This window comes from Agelaius tricolor, unplaced genomic scaffold (genome assembly GCF_023055355.1).
Source record: "Agelaius tricolor isolate 1412-34295 unplaced genomic scaffold, bAgeTri1.0.p SCAF_55, whole genome shotgun sequence".
In the NCBI taxonomy this organism is placed as follows: domain Eukaryota; kingdom Metazoa; phylum Chordata; class Aves; order Passeriformes; family Icteridae; genus Agelaius; species Agelaius tricolor.
In genome coordinates, this window is record NW_027269315.1 from 1,436,000 (window position 1) to 1,461,129 (window position 25,130).

General features: G+C 53.5%; 1 protein-coding gene and 1 long non-coding RNA gene across 10 annotated transcripts; one reads left to right on the top strand and one right to left on the bottom strand.

Moving 5' to 3' along the window:
* The first annotated feature begins 406 nt into the window (after positions 1–406).
* Positions 407–23,462, top strand: LETMD1 (LETM1 domain containing 1). Of its 9 annotated transcripts, none has more exons than XM_071456125.1 (11): positions 407–743; positions 1,745–1,908; positions 3,083–3,198; positions 5,104–5,186; positions 9,503–9,689; positions 10,673–10,774; positions 14,475–14,627; positions 17,416–17,512; positions 19,694–20,230; positions 20,275–20,693; positions 20,761–23,462. In XM_071456125.1, exons 1-9 carry the CDS (start codon positions 634–636, stop codon positions 19,789–19,791), a joined length of 1,110 nt encoding a protein of 369 aa, XP_071312226.1. In that variant the 5' UTR covers positions 407–633; the 3' UTR covers positions 19,792–20,230; positions 20,275–20,693; positions 20,761–23,462. The 9 variants fall into 9 exon arrangements, with proteins under 9 accessions (XP_071312226.1, XP_071312229.1, XP_071312228.1 ...); XM_071456128.1 differs by having other exon boundaries at positions 20,871–23,462; XM_071456127.1 differs by having other exon boundaries at positions 20,275–20,671.
* Positions 15,202–15,848, bottom strand: LOC139604853 (uncharacterized). The gene is made up of 3 exons (XR_011684121.1): positions 15,738–15,848; positions 15,560–15,692; positions 15,202–15,484 (listed from the first exon to the last, which is right to left on the bottom strand). It is a non-coding gene; the product is annotated as an uncharacterized lncRNA (long non-coding RNA).
* Positions 23,463–25,130: the final 1,668 nt, after the last annotated feature.

Below are 25,130 nucleotides of genomic sequence, written 5' to 3' on the forward strand. Positions count from 1 at the left end.
GGAGGGACTTCGGGGGTGGGAGGGGCTTTGAGAATGGGAGGAGCTTTGGGGATGGGAGGGACTTTGAAGGTAGGAGGAGTATGGTGTGGGAGGAGCTATGGGGGTAGGAGGGGCTATGACAATGGGAGGGGCCGTGAGGGTGGGAGGGGCTTTGGGAATGGAAGGGTCCTGGGTTGGGAGGGGCTGTGGGGGTGGGAGGGACTACAGAGGTGGGAGGGGCTTGGGGTGGGAGGAGTTATGGGAGTGGGAGTGGCTTTTGGATGGGAGGGGCTTTGGGGTGGGCAGGGTTATGATGTGGGTGGGATTATGGGGTAGGAGGGGCTTTGGGGATGGGCGGGGCTATGGGTCTACAGGGAGAAGTGGGTGTGGTTAGTGGGCGTGGTCGGCGGGAGTGGTCAAATGGGTGTGGTCTGGGTGTGGTCAGTGGGCGTGGTCAGCGGGAGTGATCAATGGGTGTTGTCTGGGTGTGGTCAGTTGGCGTGATCAGTGGGAGTGACGAATGGGTGTGGTCTGGGTGTGGTCAGTGGGCGTGGTCAGTGGGTGCGGTGGGCTGAGGTCAATGGGTGCGGTCCGCGGCACTTCCGGCGCGGCAGCCAATCAGCGCTCAGCGCCTCACGTGACCGCCGGCCCAAGATGGCGCTGCCCGTGGCCGCGGCCCGGGGGCCGCTCTGGCGCCTCGGCCCCGCTGCCCTGAGCCCCCCTCGGGGCCGGATTCCGCCGCCGCTCGCTCCGGCCGTGCCCAGGTGAGCGGGGACCCCCGCGGGGCCGGCCGGGACCCGCTGCCCTCAGGGAGCCCCAAACACCCGCGGCCCCCCCGTTAAACACCGACCGAAACCGAGCGCTGTCCTGATCCCCCGCCAAACACCGCTCCCCTTCACCCCCCTCGTCCTCTCCGGTTCCCCCCGTGTTCCCCCGCGCTGTTTCCGAGCCCTCTGTGCCCCCCGTTACCGCACCCCCTCTCCGTTACCGCGCCGCTGTTCCCTGCCGGTACCGCCCGGTACCGCTCTGCCGAGCACGGCCCGGGAATCCCGGAACCACCCGGGGCTCCTCAATCCCCCTGGGCCGCGATTCCCACCCCAGCCCTGCCCCGGGGCGCTCCCAGCTGCCCGTTCCCCTCTCCGGGAGCCCCGAACGCGGCCGGGGCTGACGCGGGGCTGGGGGAGCCGGTGAGTTCGGGGTTGACGCGGGGCTGACGGTGCCCGGTGAGTTCCGGGCTGACGCGAGGCTGCCGGTGCCCAGTGGGTTCAGAGCTGCGGGCACCGGTTCTCGGTGGGTTCAGTGCTGACGTGGGGCTGACGGTGCCCGGTGTGTCCGGTGCTGACCCGGGGCTGCCGCCGCAGGTCCCCGGTGTGTTCGGGGCTGTCGGTGCCCGGTGTGTCCGGTGCTGACCTGGGGCTGACTCGGGGCCGCCGGTCCCTGGTGTGTTCGGAGCTGCAGCCGCCGGTCCCCGGTGTGTGCGGAGGTGACGCGGGGCTGCCGGTGCCCGGTGCGTTCGGAGCTGGGGCTGCCGGTTCCCGGTGTGTCCGGCGCTGCCGGTTCCCGGTGCGTGCGGGGCTCCTGGTTCCCCGTGTGTCCGGCGTTGCCGGTTCCCGGTGTGTCCGGCGCTGCCGGTGCCCGGTGTGCCCGGCGCTGACCCGGGGCTGCCGCCGCAGGTCCCCGGTGTGTCCGGCGCTGCCGGTTCCCGGTGTGTTCGGTGCTGCCGGTGCCCGGTGTGCCCGGCGCTGACCCGGCGCTGCCGCCGCAGGTCCCCGCTGCGTTCCCCGGTGCGCTCGCTCTCCTCCCGCGCCGCCTCCCGCGCCCTCGTGGCCGCCGTGGCCGCCGCTGCCCGGCGGGTGAGCGCCCGCTACGAGCGGTACCTGGAGAGGAGCTGGCCCCGCTTCTACCTCCTGCACAGCACCTTCAAAAACGGTCAGTGCCCAAAGGGGGACCCAAAATGGGGACCCAAAAAGAGGGGGCAGAAAGGGGGGGGTCTAAAAAAGGGGAGGCTCAAAGGGGGTCTAAAAAATTGGGGAACTGAAAGGGGGGTCCCAAAAATGGGGGGCTCAAAGGGGGTCCTGAAAGGGGAGGTTTCAAAAAGGAGGGGACCGAAAATGGGGGTCCAAAAAAGGGGGGGCTCAAAGGAGGGGTCCAAAAAAAGGGGGTCCCAAAAAGGGAGTGCTCAAATTGGGGTCCTAAAAATAGGGGACTCAAAGGGGGTCCCGAAAAGGGGGGACTGAAAGGGGGAGTCCCAAAAATGGAGGGCTCAAAAGGGAGTCTGAAAAGGGGGAGCAGAAAGAGGGGCCCCAAAAAAGGGGATCTGAAAAGGGGGTGCTCAAAGGAAGGCCCCCCCAAAAAAGGGGGTGGTCCCAAAAAGGCAGGGTCCCAAAAGGGGGTCCTAAAAAGGAGAGGGGCTCAAAGGGGAGTCCCAGAAATGAGGGTCCTGAAAGAGGGGGGCTGAAAAAGGGGGGGGTCTAAAAAAGGAGGAACTGAAAGGGGGGTCCCAAAAATGGGGGGGGGGCGGGGCTGAAAGAGGGTGGGGTGTTCCAAAAAGGGGTATCCCAAGAAAGAGGGGTGCTGATTTTTGGGTCCCAAATGGGGGGTCCGAGGGGGTGGGTCAAGAAAAGGGGGTGTGAAAACACCACTTTTTTTTTGGGGTGTTCTAAAAAGGGGTGTCCCAAGGGATGAGTGCTGAAAAAGGGGAGCACAAACATCTGGGTCCCAAATGGGGTCCTAGGGGATGGGTCCAAAACAATGAATGGGTCTGAAAGGGGGTGGGATGTTCCAAAAAGGGGTATCTTTTCCAAAAAGGGGTCCCAGGGAGTGGGTCAGGAAAAGGGGGTGTGAAAAACCCACTATTTTGGGGGTGTTCTAAAAAGAGGTGTCCCAAGAGGTGGGGAGTTCAAACATGTGGGTCCAAAAAAGGGGGTTTGAAAGCTCCAAAAAGAGGTGTCCCAAGGAAAAGGGTTGCTGGTGGGGGAGTGTGAATGTCTGGGTCCCCAAAGAGGTCCCAGCTGTCAGAAGGAGGAGTTTTGGAGTGGGGCAGTGGCTGCAGCAGCCATCCCTGCCTGGGGGCTGTGCTCCTGAGGGAGCCCTGTCCCTGCAGGGGTGCAGGCGCTGTTCCTGGAGGTGCAGGAGATCAGGAGGATCAGGGCTAGGATGGCCCAGCTGCAGCTGAGCCCGCAGCAGCTCCCGTACAGGGACATGGAGCGCCTGCGCCAGGTCAGCTGGGACCCCCTGCACCATCTCTGCTTCATCTCTGCTTCATCCCTGCTTCATCCCTGCTTCATCCCTGCTTCATCTCTGCTTCATCTCTGCTTCATCTCTGCTTCATCTCTGCTTCATCTCTGCTTCATCTCTGCTTCATCCCTGCTTCATCCCTGCTTCATCTCTGCTTCATCTGCCCTCTGCCTCATCCCTGCCTCATCCCTGCCTCATCTCAGCCTCAGCTCAGCCTCATCTCAGCCTCATCTCTGCTTCATCTCTGCTTCATCTCTGCCTCATCTCCCCTCAGCCTCATCCCTGCCTCATCCCTGCCTCCCCTCAGCCTCATCTCTGCCTCCCCTCAGCCTCATCTCTGCATCATCTCAGCCTCATCTCCCCTCAGCCTCATCCCTGCTTCATCTCTGCCTCCCCTCAGCCTCATCCCTGCTTCATCTCTGCCTCATCTCCCCTCAGCCTCATCCCTGCCTCAGCTTCCTCTTGCCTCTCCTCTGTCTCATCTCTGCCTCCCCTCAGCCTCATCTCTGCCCCCTTTCTGCCTCACCTCTGCCTCCTCTCCCTTCTGCCCCATCCCTGCCCCATCCCTGCCCCATCCCTGCCCCATCCCTGCCCCATCCCTGCCCCATCCCTGCCCCATCCCTGCCCCATCCCTGCCCCATCCCTGCCCCATCCCTGCCCCATCCCTGCATCCCCTCTGCCCCATCTCTGCCTCACCTCCCCTCTGCTTCCCTTCTGCCTCATCTCTCCCTCATCTCCCTTCTGCCTCCTCAGCCTCACCTCCCCTCTGCCTTCTCTCTGCCCCACCTCAGCCTCATCAGCCTCCCCTCAGCCTCCCCTCACCTTTGGCTCCTCTGTCTCAGCCCTCCCCTCTGCCCCATCTCTGCCTCACCCCTGCCTCCCCTCTGCCTCATCTCTGTGTCACCTCAGCCTCCCCTCTGCCCCCTTTCTGCCTCCCCTCTGCCTCATCTCTGCTTCATCTCTGCCCCATCTTCCCTCTGCTCCACCTCAGCCTCATTTCTGCTTTATCTCTGGCTCCCCTCTGCCCATCTCTGCCCTCTTTTTGCCTCCTCTCTGCTTCATCTCTGCCCCATCTTCCCTCTGCCCTCCCCTCAGCCCCATCCCTGCCTCACCTCTGCCTCATCTCCCCTCACCTCTGGCTCCCCTGTCTCAGCCCTCAGCCCTCCCTCCTGCCCCATCCCTGCCCCATCTCAGTGTCACCTCAGCCCCATCTCAGCCCCATCTCTGCCTTATCTCCCCTCAGCCTCATCCCTGCCTCCCCTGTGCCCCATCTCTGCTTCATCTCTGCCTCCCCTGTGCCCCATCTTTGCCTCATCTCACCTCAGCCTTCCCTCTGCCCCATCTCTCTCTGCCCCATATCTGCCCCCTTTCTGCCTCATCTCTGCCTCATCTCCCCTCGGCCTCATCTCTGCCTCACTTCTGCCTCCCCTCACCTCTGGCTCCCCTCTCTCACCCCTCAGCCCCATCCCTGCCCCATCCCTGCCCCATCTCAGCCTCATCTCTGCCTCATGTCAGCCTCGCTCCCCTCAGCCCTCCCCTCAGCGTCATCTCTGCCTCCCTTTTTGCCTCCCTTTTTGCCTCCTCTCTGTCCCATGTCTGCCCCATCTCCCCTCAGCCTCATCTCAGCTTCCCCTCAGCCCCATCTTTCTGCCCCCCATCTTTCTGCCCCCCATCTTTCTGCCCCCCCTTTCTGCCCCATCCCTGCCCCATCTCTGCCCCATCCCTGCCCCCTCTGCCTGCAGGCAGCGGCTCCAGCCCCTCTGGGTCCCCTTCCCTGCCCAAACCCAGGCACTGGGAGCTGCACCCAGCCCCCGGGGAGGGGGAATTTGGTTTTTTTGGGGTTTTTTGGAGGCGGGTGCTGACGCTGTCCCCCTGCCCCCGGGGCAGTTCCGCAGGGACGTGCTCAAGGCCATTCCCATCGGGATCATCGCCATCCCCCCCTTCGCCAACTTCCTGGTGCTGCTGCTCATGTGAGTACCCGAGCCCCAAATTTTGTGTCCCAAACCCCAAAGCTGGCGTTTTGAAAGGCAGGAATCTCTCACTGTAAGAACAAATCCCAAATTCCCTGCAGTTGGGGTTTTTAGGGGCAGGAATCTCTCACTGTAAGAACAAATCCCAAATTCCCTGCAGTTGGGGTTTTTAGGGGCAGAAATTGTCCTGATATGAGTACCCAGCCCTGGGCTCCCCGAACCCCAAATTTTGTGTCCCAATCCCCAAAGCTGGCGTTTTGAAAGGCAGGAATCTCTCACTGTAAGAACAAATCCCAAATTCCCTGCAGTTGGGGTTTTTAGGGGCAGGAATCTCTCACTGTAAGAACAAATCCCAAATTCCCTGCAGTTGGGGTTTTTAGGGGCAGAAATTGTCCTGATGTGAATACCCAACCTTCCCTGGGCTCCCTGAGCCCCAAATTTTGTGCAGTTGGGGTTTTTAAAGGCAGGAATCTCTCACTGTAAGAACAAATCCCAAATTCCCTGCAGTTGGGGTTTTTAGGTGCAGGAATTGTCTTGGTGTGAGTACCCAGCCCTGGGCTCCATGACTCCCAGATTTTGTGTCCCAAACCCCAAAGCTGGTGTTTTTAAAGGCAGGAATCTCTCACTGTAAGAACAAATCCCAAATTCCCTGCAGTTGGGGATTTTAGGGGCAGGAATTGTCTTGGTGTGAGTATTGGGGTGTTTCTTGGGCTCCCTGAGCCCCAAATTCCCTGCAGTTTGGGGTTTTTAGGGGCAAGAATTGTCCTGATGTGAGTACCCAGCCCTTCCTGGGCTTGCTGAGCCCCAAATTTTGTGCAGTTAGGGTTTTTAGAGGCAGGAATTGTCCTGATGTGAACACCAGGGTGCCCTGAGCTCCACATTCCCTGCAGTTGGGGTTTTTAGGTGCAGGAATTGTCTTGGTGTGAGTACCCAGCCCTGGGCTCCATGACTCCCAGATTTTGTGTCCCAAACCCCAAAGCTGGGGTTTTTAAAGGCAGGAATCTCTCACTGTAAGAACAAATCCCAAATTCCCTGCAGTTGGGGTTTTTAGGTGCAGGAATTGTCCTGATGTGAATACCCAACCTTCCCTGGGCTCACTGAGCCCCAAATTCCCTGCAGTTGGGGTTTTTAGAGGCAGGAATCTCTCACTGTAAGAACAAATATTGTGGGAAATCCAGGACTCCTTAGCAAGTAACCAATATGATCAAGCAGAAACCATTTATTGCTTACATTACACACAATTACACTTCTGGATTGCTGCCTTTGTCTTGTTCCCTCATTTTCTGCCTGCATTTCTCAGATTGAAGTGATTGGTTACAGTCCAAGTGTTTCACAGCCCTCTGTTATCCAGTTCTTGTGGTCCTGGGATTCTGTTTCTCAGCATCTTCTTTCATGATTTAGCACAATTTATGTTCTTAATATCTTAATATCTAGAGACACAGATCTTACAATCTCTGTTATCCAGTTCTTGCTGTCCTGGTATTCAGTTTCTCAGCCTCTTCTTTTTAATGTAGCACCATTTGTGTTCTTAATATTTAATATCTCCATTATCCAGTCCTTGCAGACTTGGTATTCAGTTTCTCAGGCTCTTCTTTCTTGATTTACCATAATTTATGTTCTTAATATTTTAATATCTTAATATTTTAATATTTCTGTTATCCAGTTCTTGCTGTCCTGGTATTCAGTTTCTCAGCCTCTTCTTTTTAATTTAGCATAATCAATGTTCTTAATATCTTAATATCTCTGCTATCCAGTTCTTGCTGTCCTGGTATTCAGTTTCTCAGCCTCTTCTTTCATAATTTAGCACAAATTAAAAAAATTAAAACACAAATTATGTTCCAATGGCCTTGATGAGCTGAGTGCTGGATTGGCAATGCCAGCTCTGGGAGCTGAGTGCTGGATTCAGGAGGGTGTAAGAACACCAAGAAAATCAAGGACACTCGAATTCCTGTGGCAGCTCCACTCACTGCCACTCCCAGCCCACATCCAGCCTCATTTCATGAGGAAAATTTCTGGATTAATGCAAATTCAGGGAGGGCAGAAATATTTCCAGATTAGAAAGAGCGAACCCCCCAGAATCCCTTGGAACCCCCTGCTCTGCCTTTCTCTCCCTGAATCCCCTCTCCTGCCTTTTCCCAGATATTTTCTTCCCTCAGCAGCTCCTGATCAGGCACTTCTGGATGCCCAGGAGGAGCTCCTGGGTGCCTGAGGAGGAGATTCAGGAGGGTCTAAAAACTCCAAGGAAATCAAGGACACTCGAATTCCTGTGGCAGCTCCACTCACTGCCACTCCCAGCCCACATCCAGCCTCATTTCATGAGGGAAACTTCTCCTGGATTAATGCAAATTCGAGGAGGGCAGAAATATCTCCAGATTAGAAAGAGTGAATCCCCCAGAATCCCCTGGAACCCCCTGCTCTGCCTTTTCCTCCCTGAATCTCCTCTTCTGCCTTTTCCCAGATATTTTCTTCCCTCAGCAGCTCCTGATCAGGCACTTCTGGATGCCTGAGGAGGAGATTCAGGAGGGTCTAAAAACTCCAAGAAAATCAAGGACACTCTAATTCCTGTGGCAGCTCCACTCACTGCCACTCCCAGCCCACATCCAGCCTCATTTCATGAGGAAAATTTCTGGATTAATGCAAATTCGAGGAGGGCAGAAATATCTCCAGAAAAGAAAGAGCGAACCCCCTGGAAGTCCCTGGAGCCCCCCTGGAACCCCCTGCTCTGCCTTTTCCTCCCTGAATCCCCTCTCCTGCCTTTTCCCAGATATTTTCTTCCCTCAGCAGCTCCTGATCAGGCACTTCTGGATGCCCAGGTGGAGTTCCTGGGTGCCTGAGGAGGAGATTCAGGAGGGTCTAAAAACTCCAAGGAAATCAAGGACACTCGAATTCCTGTGGCAGCTCCACTCACTGCCACTCCCAGCCCACATCCAGCCTCATTTCATGAGGGAAACTTCTCCTGGATTAATGCAAATTCGAGGAGGGCAGAAATATCTCCAGATTAGAAAGAGTGAATCCCCCAGAATCCCCTGGAACCCCCTGCTCTGCCTTTTCCTCCCTGAATCCCCTCTCCTGCCTCTCCCCAGGTATTTCTTCCCTCGGCAGCTCCTGATCAGGCACTTCTGGATGCCTGAGGAGGAGATTCAGGAGGGTCTAGGAACTCCAAGAAAATCAAGGACACTCCAATTCCTGTGGCAGCTCCACTCACTGCCACTCCCAGCTCACATCCAGCCTCATTTCATGAGGAAAATTTCTGGATTAATGCAAATTCAGGGAGGGCAGAAATATCTCCAGATTAGAAAGAGTGAATCCCCCAGAATCCCCTGGAACCCCCTGCTCTGCCTTTTCCTCACTGAATCCCCTCTCCTCTCCTCTCCCAGGTATTTCTTCCCTCAGCAGCTCCTGATCAGGCACTTCTGGATGCCCAGGTGGAGTTCCTGGGTGCCTGAGGAGGAGATTCAGGGGGGTCTAAAAACTCCAAGGAAATCAAGGACACTCAAATTCCTGTGGCAGCTCCACTCACTGCCACTCCCAGCTCACATCCAGCCTCATTTCATGAGGAAAATTTCTGGATTAATGCAAATTCAGGGAGGGCAGAAATATCTCCAGATTAGAAAGAGCGAACCCCCCAGAATCCCTTGGAACCCCCTGCTCTGCCTTTTCCTCCCTGAATCCCCTCTCCTGCCTTTTCCCAGATATTTTCTTCCCTCAGCAGCTCCTGATCAGGCACTTCTGGATGCCTGAGGAGGAGATTCAGGAGGGTTTAGGAACTCCAAGAAAATCAAGGACACTCAAATTCCTGTGGCAGCTCCACTCACTGCCACTCCCAGCTCACATCCAGATTCATTTCATGAAGAAAATTTCTGGATTAATGCAAATTTGAGGAGGGCAGAAATATCTCCAGAAAAGAAAGAGCGAACCCCCTGGAAGCCTCTGGAGCTCCCTGGAACCCCCTGCTCTGCCTTTTCCTCCCTGAATCCCCTCTCCTGCCTTTTCCCAGATATTTTCTTCCCTCAGCAGCTCCTGATCAGGCACTTCTGGATGCCCAGGTGGAGTTCCTGGGTGCCTGAGGAGGAGATTCAGGAGGATCTAAAAACTCCAAGAAAATCAAGGACACTCAAATTCCTGTGGCAGCTCCACTCACTGCCACTCCCAGCTCACATCCAGCCTCATTTCATGAGGGAAACTTCTCCTGGATTAATGCAAATTCGAGGAGGGCAGAAATATCTCCAGATTAGAAAGAGTGAACCCCCTGGAGCCCCCTGGAACCCCCTGCTCTGCCTTTTCCTCCCTGAATCTCCTCTCCTGCCTCTCCCCAGGTATTTCTTCCCTCGGCAGCTCCTGATCAGGCACTTCTGGACGCCCAGGCAGCAGCTGGAGTTCCTGGATGCCTACGACTGCCGCCGCAGGGCCTCGCACCCGGCCGTGCTGCGGGCGCTGGCGCGGGCAGCGCGCTCCCTGCCCCAGGCACAGCCCCAGCAGCTCCTCCTGCAGCTCTGTGACCAGGTCTGTGCCCCCACCACTGCCACACTGCGTGTTCTGGTTTAAAGGAAAACCACGGAGAGACTCCTGGTCAGAAATAGGATTTATTAGGAAAAGGGGAAAAAACACAAAGTAGGTGCGATAATGCAAAAGAAGAACCGCTGACAGGGTTAGTTACACCCAGGATGAACCCAAAATGGTCACAAGATGAACCCAAAATGGTCAAAAAATGAGCCCAAGATGAACCCAAAAATGGTCAAAAAATTAACCCAAAATGGTCACAAAATGAGCCCAAAATGGTCACAAAAGAAAAACTGCTGACAGAGTTAGTTACACCCAGGATGAACCCAAAATGGTCACAAAATGAACCCAAGATGAACCCAAAATGGTCAAAAAATGAGCCCAAGATGAACCCAAAAATGGTCAAAAAATTAACCCAAAATGGTCACAAAATGAGCCCAAAATGGTCACAAAAGAAAAACCATTGACAGAGTTACTTAAACCCAAGATGAACCAAAATGGTCACAAAATGAACCCAAAATGGTCACAAAATGAACCAAAATGGTCAAAAATGAACCCAAGATGAACCAAAATGGTCACAAAGTGAATGCCCAGTCACGGGGTCTCTCACTTTTATAAGTTTTGCTCTGTTTGCATATTGGAGTTAATTGTTCAATTACAGCTTTAGCTTATGAGGTCCTATTCTTCTTGGTTTTTTCTCCTCAATTCACCTTTATTTATGCTCCCATAAATTTATATTCCCATTCTTCTTGGTTTTTTCTCCTCAATTCACCTTTATTTATGCTCTTGGGCCTGAGATTTGGATTATTTGTCCTTGGTCCCCAGCTAGAGCAGTTTTGTCTCCCTGCTCTGGCGAACAGAGCTCCCCATCCCATAATATGAAGCTCAGACCCATCCACTAAAGCAGCACAGAATGTGAAAAATGCCTCAAACCTGAGGCTTTGACCTGTCTGAGTGTCACCTGTGCTCTCCTGGGGCTCTTTCAGGTGCAGGGAGGTGCCCGGCCCCACCTGGCCCAGCTCCTGGCTGTGAGGAGTTTGTTCTCGGGCTCTCTGCTGGTGCTCAACAGGCTCCAGGTGGATCACGTGGTGAGTTCAGGTGTTCACCTGCTCAGGTGTGCCCCAAAACCAGCCCAGGGGCAGAGGGAAAGCTGCAGAGGTGCCCTGGGCTGGGTGGGATCTCCATGCCTGGGGGTATCTGGGGTCCTGGGCACTGTGGCAGCAGGTGAGGGGGGCTCAGGTGAGACCCCACCTGCAGCTGGGGGTGCCCCCGGCATTAGGAGGATGTGGAGCTGCTGGGAATGAATCCAGAGGGGGATTTGGGGAAGGAATTTCTCCCTGTGGAGGTGGGAAGGCACTGGGAGGGATTTCCCCACCCATGGAAGTGTTCTGGGATGGGTTGGAGCCAGGTGGGCAGGTGGAAGAGGCTGAATGGGCATTCAGGGGGTAATGGGATCATCTGAATGGGCTTCTGGTGGTCAGTCAGCTTCCAGAAGCTTCCATCTAACAATAGAACAGCATGGTCCAAAAAATGGTCACAAAATGAACCCGAGATGAACTAAAATGATCAAAAAATGAACATGAGATGAGCAAAAATGGTCACAAAATGAACCCGAGATGAACCCAAAATGGTCACAAAGTGAACCCAAAATGAACCAAAATGGTCACAAAATGAACCTGAGATGAGCCAAAATGGTCACAAAATGAGCCCAAGATGAACCAAAATGGTCACAAAATGAACTCGAGATGAACCAAAATGGTCACAAAGTGAACCCAAGATGAGCTGAAATGCTCAAAAAATGAACCCAAGATGAGCTAAAATGGTCACAAAATGAACCCAAAATGGTCACAAAATGAACCCAAGATGAACCAAAATGGTCAGAAAAGCACAGGGTGCTTTGTTTGGGTTTTTTGAAAGACGTGCTGCAAGCAGCAGGTTTAAAAAGAATATTTCACACTTTCTGCAGAGATTCACTGCAGTGTGGTAAAGGTACCAAAAACCAGCAAAAAATTGAGTGATATCAGAAGCTCACAACTTCATGGCAGTTGTCGTGGTTTGAAAAGCCAGGTGTCTGCTGAGGAAGGCAGGAACCTCTCCTGGAATGGAAAATGGAAACCCTCTCACTCTGAATTGTTATAATTTTGAAATTAAGGGGCTCCCAGGCAAAGAGAGGGGAGCAGGAATAACAGTTCTTTATTAGGGAAGAAAATTAAAATTAAAAAAAACAATTAAAAATGAAATAAAAATAAAATAAAACCAAAATTAAAATAAAAATAAAATAAAAATAAAAAAAAAAAAAAAAAAAAATAAAATAAAATAAAATAAAATAAAATAAAATAAAATAAAATAAACAGTGCAGTGATAGAAACCAACCCTGCCAGAGTGAGAGCAGGCCCTGTCCCCCTGTGTGTCAGGGTGGTGGCACAGCCCCATCCCATGGGGGCTCAGCCCTCCTGCAGTGCCAGCTGTGGTTCTGCTGGAGCAGGGATCCTGCACAAGGGGGGAGTTTTCCTCTGCAGCTCCAGGGCTGCTGGAGATGGATGCTCCAGGTAATACCAACCTCAGCCCTTCAGGTGTTTCAGGCAAAAAAAACAGGAGAAAAGACAAAAAAAATTTGATTTAAATAACACCAGGGTGGGATCCAGGTGTGGCAGGTCCTGGCTCAGGTGACACCTGGGACAGTCTGGCCAATGCAGGGGGGCAGCACCACCCCAGAACTTCCCAGAACATTCTGGGAATGCAGTGGAGGAGAAATCTGCTCCTCTGGGAATGCAGGGGGAAAAGGCTGCTGGGGTGTCCCAAACCTCAGATTGTATCCAGGTAGGAATGTTTGAAATCTCAGATTGTATCCAGGTAGGAATGTTTGAAATATCAGATTGTATCCAGGTAGGAATGTTTGAAATCTCAGATTAGATCCAGGCGGGAATGTTTGAAATCTCAGATTCTGTCCAGGTAGGAATGTTTGAAACCTCAGATTGTATCCAGGTAGGGATGTTTGGCTCCTCCCCTGGGTGGAGCATCTCCCAGTGGGATGATGGAATTTTATCAGCCATGCAGGGACCCTCCCTGGCCCATGAACAGAAGGTAATTAATAATTAATGGCCCGTGAACAGGAGATATCTCCCCGGAGGGAGGATTGGTTGTGGAAGACATAAAGAAAACTGCCCAATGAACAGAAGAGAAGTCTCCTAGCTCTAACAGATATCTTCTGTTCATGGGCCATTAATTATTAATTACCTTCTGTTCATGGGCCAGGGAGGGTCCCTGCATGGCTGATAAGAATTACAGCATCCCATTGGGAGATGCTCCACCCAGGGGAGGAGCCAAACATTCCTACCTAGACAGAATCTGAGATTTCAAACATTCCTGCCTGGATACAATCTGAGGTTTCAAACATTCCTGCCTGGATACAATCTGAGGTTTGGGACACCCCAGCAGCCTTTCCCCCTGCATTCCCAGAGGAGCAGCTTTCTCCTCCATTGCATTCCCAGAATGTTCTGGGAAGTTCTGGGGTGGTGCTGCCCCCCTGCACTGGCCAGACTGTCACAGGTGTCACCTGAGCCAGGACCTGCCACACCTGGATCCCACCCTGGTGTTATTTAAATCAAATCCTTGGCTTTTATTGTCTTTTTTCCTGGTTTGTTTTTTTTTTTTGCCTGAAACACCTGAAGGGCTGAGGTTGGTATTACCTAGAGCATCCATCTCCAGCAGCCCTGGCGCTTCAGAGCCTTGTGCAGGATCCCTGCTCCAGCAGAACCACAGCTGGCACTGCAGCAGGGCTGAGCCACCATTGTGGCACTCAAGTTTCTAAAATTTCAGATCTGAGCTTGCTGTATCAAAAACAATCCCTGTGCTGTCCATCCTTTAAAGGGAGGGTGGCAGAAATTTTATTTCAAATTCCCCCATCCACCTGGGGAAGGACACCTTGCTGACACTCAAGTTTCTAAAATTTCAGATCTGAGCTTGCTGTATCAAAAGCAATCCCTGTGCTGTCCATCCTTTAAAGGGAGGATGGCAGAGACCTTGGGCATTGATTTTATTTCAAATTCACTCCTGCACCTGGGGAAGGACACCGTGCTGGGTGGGAAGGTGAGTGAGGAGAGCTGCAGGCACCCACAGGTGCCCTCCTTGTCCTGCACAGAGCCAGGTACTACCTGGAGCATCCATCTCCAGCAGCCCTGGAGCTTCAGAGCTTCAGAGCAGGATCCCTGCCTCAGCAGAACCACAGCTGGCACTGCAGCAGGGCTGAGCCACCACTGTGGCACTCAAGTTTCTAAAATTTCGCATCTGAGCTTGCTGTATCAAAAGCAATCCCTGTGCTGTCCATCCTTTAAAGGGAGGGTGGCAGAAATTTTATTTCAAATTCCCCCATCCACCTGGGGAAGGACACCGTGCTGGGTGGGAAGGTGAGTGAGGAGAGCTGCAGGCACCCACAGGTGCCCTCCTTGTCCTGCACAGAGCCAGGTATTACCTGGAGCATCCATCTCCAGGACCCCTGGAGCTGCAGAGGGAAACTCCTCCCTTGTGCAGGATCCCTGCTCCAGCAGAACCACAGCTGGCCCTGCAGCAGGGCTGAGCCACCATTGTGGCACTCAAGTTTCTAAAATTTCAGATCTGAGCTTGCTGTAGCCCTGTGCTGTCCATCCTTTAAAGGGAGGGTGGCAGAGACCTTGGGCATTGATTTTATTTCAAATTCCCCCATCCACCTGGGGAAGGACACCGTGCTGGGTGGGAAGGTGAGTGAGGAGAGCTGCAGGCACCCACAGGTGCCCTCCTTGTCGTGCACAGAGAGCCCTGAGCCAGGTGCTGTTCCTGACCCCTCACCTGCCCGCCTTCCTCCTGCGGCGCCGCCTGCGCAGCCACGTCCTGGAGATCCAGCACCTGGACCACGCCCTGCTGCACCTGGGGCTGGCACAGCTCTCTGAGGAGGAGCTCCGAGCGGTGAGCGCGCCTCAGCACACCCGTGCCAGCCTTGGGGCACCCCAGGTGGCACCTGCAGGGCCTGGGGCACGAGGCTGATCCAGTCTGGGCAAGGGTTTTTGGTGCACACCTGGGGTGGGGAAGGGTCCTCACTTCTCTTCCTGTTGGTTTCTCTGGCCCCTTGACATGGTAGTTCATGTTTGGGCTCAAGTTATTATTTATTATATTTATTATTCTTCTTTATTATTTCTTAAATTATTATTTCTCTATGATTTCTTCTTTATTATTTCAGTAAAACAGCCTCACTACCGTGAGTTCAGCAGCAAGGCACAAAATTGCCAACAATGTTTTGTTGCAAGGTGTTTTAAGGCTAAATGATCCAATTAAGAGCTGACTCCTGGATTATTTTCCCTTTTAACCCAAGAACTGATCCCCTTTTGATACCTTAATTATTTCCCTTTTTTACCCAAGAACTGATCCCAAAGAACTGATCCTCAGGCCACAAGGTTGATCCAGTTCACACCTGGGGTGGGGAAGGGTTCCTCACTTCTCTTCCTGTGCACTTGACATGGTAGTTCATGTTTGGGCTCAAGTTATTATTTGTTATATTTATTATTATTCTTTATTATTTCTTAAATTATTATTTCTTTATTATTTCTTAATTTTTTAATTATTTCTTTATTATTTCTTAAATTATTATTTCTCTATGATTTCTTCTTTATTATTTCAGTAAAACAGTCTCACTACTGTGAGTTCAGCAGAAAGGCACAAAATGGCCACCAATGTTTTGTTACAAGGTCTTTTAAGACTAAATGATCCAATTAAGAGCTGACTCCTGGATTATTTTCCCTTTTAACCCAAGAACTGATCCCAAAGAACTGATCCCCTTTTGATACCTTGATTATTTCCCTTTTTTACCCAATAACTGATCCCAAAGAACTGATCCTTGGGACACAAAGTTGATCCAGTCTGGGGAAGGGTTTTTGGTGCTGGGGTCACACCTGGGGTGGGGAAGGGTTCCTCACTTCTCTTCCTGTGCACTTGACATGGTAGTTCATGTTTGGGCTCAGGTTATTATTTATTATACTTATTATTTATTGTTTATTTACGTATTATTTATTGTTTATTTACGTATTACTTATTGTTTATTATTTCTTAAATTATTTCTTAATTATTTCTTTTTTATTTTTTCTTAAATTATTATTTCTTTATTATTTCTTCTTTATTATTCCTTAAATTATTATTTCTTTATAATTTCTTCTTTATTATTTCTTAAATTATGATTTATTTATTATTTCTTCTTTATTATTTCTTAAATTATTATTTCTCTATTATTTCTTCTTTATTATTCCTTAAATTAATATTTCTTTCTTATTTCTTCTTTATTATTTCTTAAATTATTATTTCTTTATTTTTTCAGTAAAACAGCCTCACTACTGTGAGTTCAGCAGCAAGGCACAAAATGGCCAACAATATTTTGTTACAAGGTCTTTTAAGGCTAAATGATCCAATTAAGAGCTGACACCTGGATTATTTTCCCTTTTAAGCCAAGAACTCATCCCAAAGAACTGATCCACTTTTGATACCCAGATTATTTCCCCTTTTAACCCAAGAACTGATTCCCTTTTGACACCCGGATTATTTTCCCTTTTAATTCAATAACTGATCCCCTTTTGGCACCTGGATTATTTTCATTTTTAACCCAATAACTGATCCCAAAGAGCCCCCAATGCAGATTTTTCTGCCCAATTACAAAATCCCACCCAAACCCATGAAGAAGCAGCCCAGGATGCCACCCTGTGCCCTCCATCTTGCCCACTAAAAACCCCCAAACCTCAATTTCTCACCTACACCGCTCTCTAGAATTTATTTCACATTTTTATGGGTTCCAGTCTAGCTTGAAGTTTAGGAAACTCTCCATGAGTGAGGGTCAAAGTCAGGGCAGCCCAGAGCAGACAGAGGAATATTCCCAGAGGGTTTCCACATCTCCCCCTCCCTGAGGGGGTGCTGGTGTCTGTGTGTCCGTCCCTGACCGTGTCTGTGTGTCCCCAGGCCTGTTTCCACATCTCCCCCTCCCTCAGGGGGTCCTGGTGGGTACCTGGTGTCTGTGTGTCCGTCCCTGACCGTGTCTGTGTGTCCCCAGGCCTGTTTCCATGTTTCCACATCTCCCCCTCCCTCAGGGATGCTGGTGTCTGTGTGTCCGTCCCTGACCGTGTCTGTGTGTCCCCAGGCCTGTTTCCACATCTCCCCCTCCCTGAGGGGGTGCTGGTGGGTGCTGGTGTCTGTGTGTCTGTCCCTGACCGTGTCTGTGTGTCCCCAGGCCTGTTTCCACATCTCCCCCTCCCTCAGGGGTGCTGGTGTCTGTGTGTCCGTCCCTGACTGTGTCTGTGTGTCCCCAGGCCTGTTTCCACATCTCCCCCTCCCTCAGGGGGTCCTGGTGGGTACCTGGTGTCTGTGTGTCCGTCCCTGACCGTGTCTGTGTGTCCCCAGGCCTGTTTCCATGTCTCCCCCTCCCTGAGGGGGTGCTGGTGTCTGTGTGTCCGTCCCTGACCGTGTCTGTGTGTCCCCAGGCCTGTTTCCACATCTCCCCCTCCCTCAGGGGTGCTGGTGTCTGTGTGTCCGTCCCTGACCGTGTCTGTGTGTCCCCAGGCCTGTTTCCACATCTCCCCCTCCCTGAGGGGGTGCTGGTGTCTGTGTGTCCGTCCCTGACCATGTCTGTGTGTCCCCAGGCCTGTTTCCACATCTCCCCCTCCCTCAGGGGGTGCTGGTGTCTGTGTGTCCGTCCCTGACCGTGTCTGTGTGTCCCCAGGCCTGTTACCTGCGTGGGCTGAACTCCACTCACCTGGGCAGGGCCGAGTGCCAGGCGTGGCTGGAGCAGTGGCTCAGGCTCTCCTGTGAGCTCCAAGGTACCTCTGGGAGGGGGAGCACCCCAAAAACCTTCCCTGGGCACAGGAGTGGCACTGCTGGGCTGATTCCTCACCATCTGGGCTCACCTCCCTCACCTGTGCAGAGTCTGTGCCCGTGCCCATCCCAGTGCCCATCCCAGTGCCCACCCCAGTGCCCATCCCAGTGCTCCCAGTGCCCATCCCAGTGCTCCCCAGTGCCCATCCCAGTGCCCATCCCAGTGCCCATCCCAGTGCTCCCAGTGCCCATCCCAGTGCTCCCCAGTGCCCATCCCAGTGCCCATCCCAGTGCCCATCCCAGTGCTCCCCAGTGACCCCCTGTGCCTATCCCAGTGCCCCCTCTGTGCTCATCCCAGTGCTCCCCAGTGATCCCCTGTGCCCATCCCAGTGCCCATCCCAGTGCCCATCCCAGTGCTCCCCAGTGACCCCCAGTGCCCATCCCAGTCCCCATTCCAGTGCTCCCTTTGTGCCCATCCCAGTGCCCCCCAATGCCCATCCCAGTGCTCCCAGTGCCCATCCCAGTGCTCCCCAGTGACCCCCTGTGCCCATCCCAGTGCCCCCTCTGTGCCCATCCCAGTGCCCATCCCAGTGCTCCCCAGTGACCCCCTGTGCCCATCCCAGTCCCCATCCCAGTGCTCCCCCTGTGCCCAGTTCTCCCCCCATGCCCATCCCAGTGCTCCCAGTGCCCATCCCAGTGCTCCCCCTTGTGCCTATCCCAGTGCTGGCCATGCCCATCCCATTGCTCCTTCCATGCCCAGCCCAGTGCCCCCAGTGCCCATCTCAGTGCCCCTCTGAGTGCTCCCCCAGTGCCCATCCCAGTTCTCCCCCATTTCCATCCCAGTGCTCCCCATTCCCATCCCAGTATTCCCCCTGTGCCCATCCCAGTCCTGCCCCAGTACCCATCCTAGTGCTCCCCATTCCTATCCCATCCCAGTGCCCATCCCAGTGCTGCCCCAGTGCCCATCCCAGTGCTCCCAGTCTGCCAGGTTCCTATTTCAGTGCTGCCCAGTCCCCCCAGAACCCCCCAGTGCCCCCCACAGGGCTCCCAGTCCACCCAGAACAACCTGTGCCCACCCCAGTGTCCCCCAGTGCCACTCCCCTGCCAGTCCCAGCTCTCCCAGTGCCCCCAGTGCTGCCCAGTCCACCCAGAACCCCATCCATGCCCACCCCGGCCCCTCCAGTGCCCCCAGTGCCTGTGCCAGTCTCTCATGGTGCCCCCCAGTGCCACTCCCCTCCTAATCCCAGCTCCCCCAGTGCCCCCAGTGCCAGTCTCTGACGGTGTCCCAGTGTCCCCAGTGTCCCCAGTGCCCCCGGTGCCCCCAGTGCCAGTCTCTCAGGGTGTCCCCAGTGTCCCCAGTGCCCCCAGTGCCAGTCTCTCAGGGTGTCCCAGTGCCCCCAGTGCCCCCAGTAGCAGTCTCTCACAGTGTCCCTGTGTCCCCAGTGCCCCCAGTGTCCCCAGTGCCAGTCTCTCACTGTGTCCCCAGTGCCAGTCTCTCAGGGTGTCCCCAGTGTCCCCAGTGCCCCCCGTGCCAGTCTCTCACGGTGTCCCCAGTGCCCCCAGTGCCAGTCTCTGACGGTGTCCCAGTGTCCCCAGTGCCAGTCTCTCACGGTGTCCCAGTGCCCCCAGTGCCCCCAGTAGCAGTCTCTCACAGTGTCCCTGTGTCCCCAGTGCCCCCAGTGTCCCCAGTGCCAGTCTCTCACTGTGTCCCCAGTGCCAGTCTCTCAGGGTGTCCCCAGTGTCCCCAGTGCCCCCCGTGCCAGTCTCTCACGGTGTCCCCAGTGCCCCCAGTGCCAGTCTCTGACGGTGTCCCAGTGTCCCCAGTGCCAGTCTCTCACGGTGCCCCTGTGTCCCCAGTGCCAGTCTCTGACAGTGTCCCTGTGCCCCCAGTGCCCCCAGTGTCCCCAGTGCCAGTCTCTCACAGTGTCCCCAGTGCCAGTCTCTCAGGGTGTCCCCAGTGTCCCCAGTGCCCCCAGTGCCAGTCTCTCACGGTGTCCCCAGTGCCCCCAGTGCCAGTCTCTGATGGTGCCCCTGTGCCCCCAGTGTCCCAGTGTCCCCAGTGCCAGTCTCTCACGGTGCCCCTGTGTCCCCAGTGCCAGTCTCTCACAGTGTCCCCAGTGCCAGTCTCTGACGGTGCCCCAGTGTCCCCAGTGCCAGTCTCTGACGGTGTCCCTGTGTCCCCGCAGCCTCGGAAGCCTCTCTGCTGGCGCACAGCATGGTCCTGCTGGCCCTGGACCCCCGCCAGCCCCCGAGGGACATCCCCGAGGGACACCCCGGGGGGTGACAGGTGGCACCTGTGTGTCCCCCCCTCAGCTGGTACTGCCACAGTGACTCAGTGACCGGGGGGGTGACAGGTGGCACCTGTGTGTCCCCCCACCCCAGCTGGTACTGCCACAGTGACCCTGGGGGTGACAGGTGGCACCTGCGTGTGTCCCACCCCAGCTGGTGCAGTGACAGTGCCCTGAGTGACCCAGGATGTGACAGGGTGGCACCTGTGTGTCCCCCCCAGCTGGCACTGCCACAGTGACTCAGTGACTCTCAGGGGGTGACAGGTGGCACCTGCGTGTGTCCCCCCCCAGCTCGGGCTGTGCCCCCTTGTGCAGCCCCTGGCACAGCTGGCAGAGGTGGTGGCTTTGCTGGTCAGTAATTAACTGTGTCTTGTTAATTGTGGGGGGAGAGAGCGGCTCCCGGAGCTGGGGCTGTTCCTGTGGGATCTGCTGGAGGTTCCTGTGGGATCTGCTGGAGGTTCTTGTTGGGTCTTCTGGAGGTTCCTGTGGGACCTTTTGGGTGTTCCCATGGGATTTTGTGGATGCTTCCCATGGGGTTTTTGGGAGGTTCCTGTGGGACCTTCTGAATGTTCCTGTGGGATCTCCTGGATGTTTGTGTGGGATCTGGTGAATGTTCTCATGGGATCTCCTGGATGTTTGTGTGGAATCTCCTGGAGGTTCCTGTGGGATCTGGTGAACATTCTCATGGGATCTCCTGGATGTTCCTGTGGGATCTCCTGGATGTTTGTGTGGGATCTGGTGAATGTTCTCATGGGATCTCCTGGATGTTTGTGTGGAATCTCCTGGATGTTTGTGTGGGATCTGCTGGAGGTTCCTGTGGGATCTGGTGAATGTTCTCATGGGATCTCCTGGATGTTCCTGTGGGATCTCCTGGAGGTTCCTGTGGGATCTCCTGGATGTTCCCATGGAATCTGGTGGATGCTTCTCATGGGATCTCCTGGACGTTCCTGTGGGATCTGCTGGAGATGCCTGTGGGATATGTTGGATATTCCTCTGAGATCTTCGGGATGTTCCCATGGGATCTTCTGGATGTTCCTGTGGGATCTTTGGGATGTTCCTGTGGGATCTGCTGGAGGTTCCTGTGGGATCTGCTGGATGTTCTTGTTGGATCTGCTGGAGGTTCCTGTGGGATCTCTTGGATGTTCCTCTGAGATCTTCGGGATGTTCCCATGGGATCTTCTGGGTGTTCCTGTGGGATTTGGTGGATGCTTCCTTTGGGATCTTAGGATGTTCCTGTGGGATCTTCTGGATGTTCCCGTGCAATTTGGTGGATTCCCATGGGATCTGCTGGATGCTCCTGTGGCATCTGCTGGATGCTCCTGTGGGATCTGGTGGGTGTTCCTGTGAGATCTTCTGGATGTTTCCGTGGAATTTTGTGGATGATTCCCATGAGATCTTTGGGATGTTCCCATGAGATCTTTGGGATGTTCTTGTGGGATCTGCTGGAGGTTCCTGTGGGATCTGCTGGATGTTCCCGTGGAATTCGGTGGATGCTTCCTGTGGGATCTTTAGGATGTTCCTGTGGGATCTCCTGGATGTTCCTGTGGGATCTGCTGGCCCTGGCTCCCTCCTGGACACTTTTCCCGTTTCTTTTCTCCACTGAACTGTCTTAAATGTCCCCGCCCTCCCTTGGGGGTTGAGCAGCACCCTGGAATTCCCACCGACCTCCCAGGCCCCTGTGGGATCTCCTGGGAGCCCTTTGGGATCTCCTGAGAGCCTTTTGGGCTTTCCTGAGATCCTTTTGGGGTTTCCTGAGAACCTTTTGGGGTTTCTTGAGAACTTTTTGAGGTCTCCCGAGAGCCTTTTGGGATCTCTTGAGAGCCTTTTGGGGTATCCTGAGAGAATTTGGGGTTTCCTGAGATCCTTTTTGGGTTCCCTGAGAACCTTTTGCCATTTCCTGAGAACCTTTTGGGGTTTCCTGGGAGAATTTGGGTTTCCTGAGGTCCTTTTGGGGTTTCCTGAGAACTTTTTGAGGTCTCCTGAGAACCTTTTGGAATCTCCTGAGAGCCTTTTGGGATCTCTTGAGAACCTTTTGGGGTCTCCTGGGAGCCTTTTGGGGTATCCTGAGAGAATTTGGGGTTTCCCGAGAGCCTTTTGGGATTTCCTGAGAACCTTTTGGGGTTTCTTTAGAACCTTTTGGGTCTCCTGAGATCCTTTTGGGGTCTCCTGAGAACTTTTTGGGCTTTCCTGAGAACCTTTTAGGGTTCCCTAAGAGCACTTTGAGGTTTCCTGGGATCCTTTTGGTGTTTCCTGAGATCCTTTTGAGGTCTCCTGAGAACTTTTTGGTGTTTCCTGGGATCCTTTTGGGGTTTCCTGGGATCCTTTTGGGGTTCTGGGGTGGCTGGAGCTGCCTCTGCTCCCCCCAGGGCTGGGCAGGGCCTTTTTGGGGTTCCCAGGACTGCGCCCCCAAATTCATCCCCCTTGAAGCCCCTTTGTCCTTTCCCCCCTTCATTTCCCACTCCAGCAACTTTAGGGTTCAGCTTTGGGGCCTGAGAATTCCTGGGAATTGACCCCAAACTGGGGGAACTGGGGGCTCCAATGGCTTTGGGGGTGACCCCCCCCCAAGAGGACACGGCCATGGGGACACCCCAAAAATTCCCTTTTTAAAGCATTTTTGGGATTTAAAGGGGTGGGAGCCACCCCCTTCCTCACCCTCCTGCTGGGTTTTGGGATTTTCAGAGCCCCCCCTTGAGAAATTCACTTTTCAGCCACAATTCAATCGAATTGAATCTTTTATTTTTATTTTTCCACCTCAATATTCTCCTTAAATTCTGCATTTTTGTGAATTTCAAAGCCCCATTTTCACCCACAATTCACATCTCATTTTACCTTTTTTTAAAATTTTCCACTTAAATATTCCCCTTAAATTCCACATTTTTGTGAATTTCAGAGCCCCTCCTCGAGGAATTCACTTTTCAGCCACAATTCAATCGAATTTAATCTTTTATTTTTATTTTTCCACCTCAATATTCTCCTTAAATTCTGCATTTTTTGTGAATTTCAAAGCCCCTTTGAGAAATTCACTTTTCAGCCACAATTCACGTCTCATTTTACCTTTTTTTAAATTTTTCCACTTAAATATTCCCCTTAAATTCCACATTTTTGTGAATTTCAGAGCCCCTCCCTCGAGGAATTCACTTTTCAGCCACAATTCAATCAAATTGAATCTTTTATTTTTATATTTCCGCCTCAATATTCTCCTTAAATTCTGCATTTTTGTGAATTGAGAAATTCACTTTTCAGCCACAATTCACATCTAATTTTACCTTTTAAAAAAAATTTTTCCACTTAAATATTCCCCTTAAATTCCACAATTTTGTGAATTTCCGAGCCCCTCCCTCGAGGAATTCACTCTTCAGCCACAATTCACATCTAATTTTACCAATTTTTTTTCTTTTTCCACTTAAATATTCCCCTTAAATTCAGCATTTTTTTAGGAAAAATGAGCCCATTGTTAAATTGCCCATTATTTTGGGGCATGGTTGGGAAAAAAATAAAATTGCAATATTGAAGAGAAGCTTTGTATTCACAAAATTTGGGAAAATAGAAATGAAAAATCCATTGGGGGGGCTTGGAGGAATTTGAGGGGACCTCTGGATTTAGGGGGACTCAAGGACCAGGATCTGGTGGATGAAGTCAAATAAAAATTACTTAAAAAATGGGAAAACGCCCTTGAAATGACTGAGATTTGGTAAAAGTGAATAAAATCTGGGAGTTCTGGGGGGTCACAGCTGGGGTCACATCTGGGGTCACATCTGGGGTCACATCTGGGGTCACCCCCAGGCCAGGGTGGGGGAGCAGGGGATCTGTGGGGATCAAAAATACGGAAAATGGGGATTGTGACCCTCAGTCCTGTCACCCCTCAGTCCTGTCACCTCTGAGCTGTTTGTCACCTCTGTGCCCTGTGTCACCTCTGTGCCCTGTGTCACTCTCACTTCTGTCACCTCCCAGCCTTGTGTCACCCCTGTGTCACCTGTGAGCTCTTTGTCACCCCTCAGTTCTGTGTCACGTCTGTGCCCTCTGTCACCTCCGTGCCCTGTGTCACCTCCCAGCCCCGTGTCACCCTTCAGTTCTGTGTCACCTCCGTGCCCTGTGTCACCCTTCAGTTCTGTGCCACCTCTGTGCCCTGTGTCACCTCCCAGCCCTGTGTCACCCCTCAGCTCTTTGTCACCCCTCAGTTCTGTGTCACCTCTCAGCCCCGTGTCCCCTCTCAGTCCTGTCACCCCTCACCCCGTGTCACCTGTGTCACCCCTCAGTTGTGTCACCCCTCAGTCCTGTGTCACCTCTGAGCTGTTTGTCACCTCTGTGCCCTGTGTCACCTCTCAGTTCTGTGCCACCTCTGTGCCCTGTGTCACCTGTTTGTCACCTCTCAGCCCCGTGTCACCCCTCAGTTCTGTCACCCCTCAGCCCTGTGTCACCTCTCAGTTCTGTGTCACCTCTGTGCCCTGTGTCACTCTCACTTCTGTCACCTCCCAGCCTTGTGTCACCCCTGTGTCACCTCTGAGCTCTTTGTCACCCCTCAGCCCTGTGTCACCTCTGTGCCCTGTGTCACCTCCCAGCCCTTTCACCTCTCAGTCCTGGTCACCCCTCAGTCCTGTGTCACCGCTTTGTCACCCCTGAGCCCCAGCTCTTTGTCACCCCTCCGTTCTGTGTCACCCATTTGTCACCCCATGTCACTTCCCAGCCCTGTGTCACCCCTCAGTTCTGTATCACCTGTTTGTCACCTCTGTGCCCTGCGTCACCTGTCTCAGTTCTGTCACCCTTCACCCCCGTGGCACCCCTGTGTCACCTCAGCCCTGTCACCACATCCTGGGTGGTGGCACAGGGACAGTGCCAGCTCTGGGTGATGGCACAGGGACAGTGCCAGCCATCGGGGGTGACAAAGGGACAGTGCCAACTCTGGGTGGTGGCACAGGGACAGTGCCAGCCCTGGGTGGTGGCACAGGGACAGTGCCAGCCATGGGTGGTGGCACAGGGACAGTGCCAGCCCTGAGTGGTGGCACAGGGACAGTGCCAACTCTGAGGGATGGCACAGGGACAGTGCCAGCCTTGGGTGGTGGCACAGGGACAGTGCCAGCCCTGGGTGGTGGCACAGGGACAGTGCCAGCTCTGGGGGGTGGCACAGGGACAGTGCCAGCTCTGGGTGGTGGCACAGGGACAGTCCCCGGCCTCCAGGGCAGAGCCAAAGCTGCTGGAGGGAAACCAGAAAGTAAAACCGGAATTCTTTTCTTTCTCTGCTTTGCTTTCTTTATTCTATCTCTTAAAAACTGACAATAAAATTTTAAAAATTAAAGCCCCCAAACATCTTCAGCATCATTCCCCAAGCAAAAAAGTA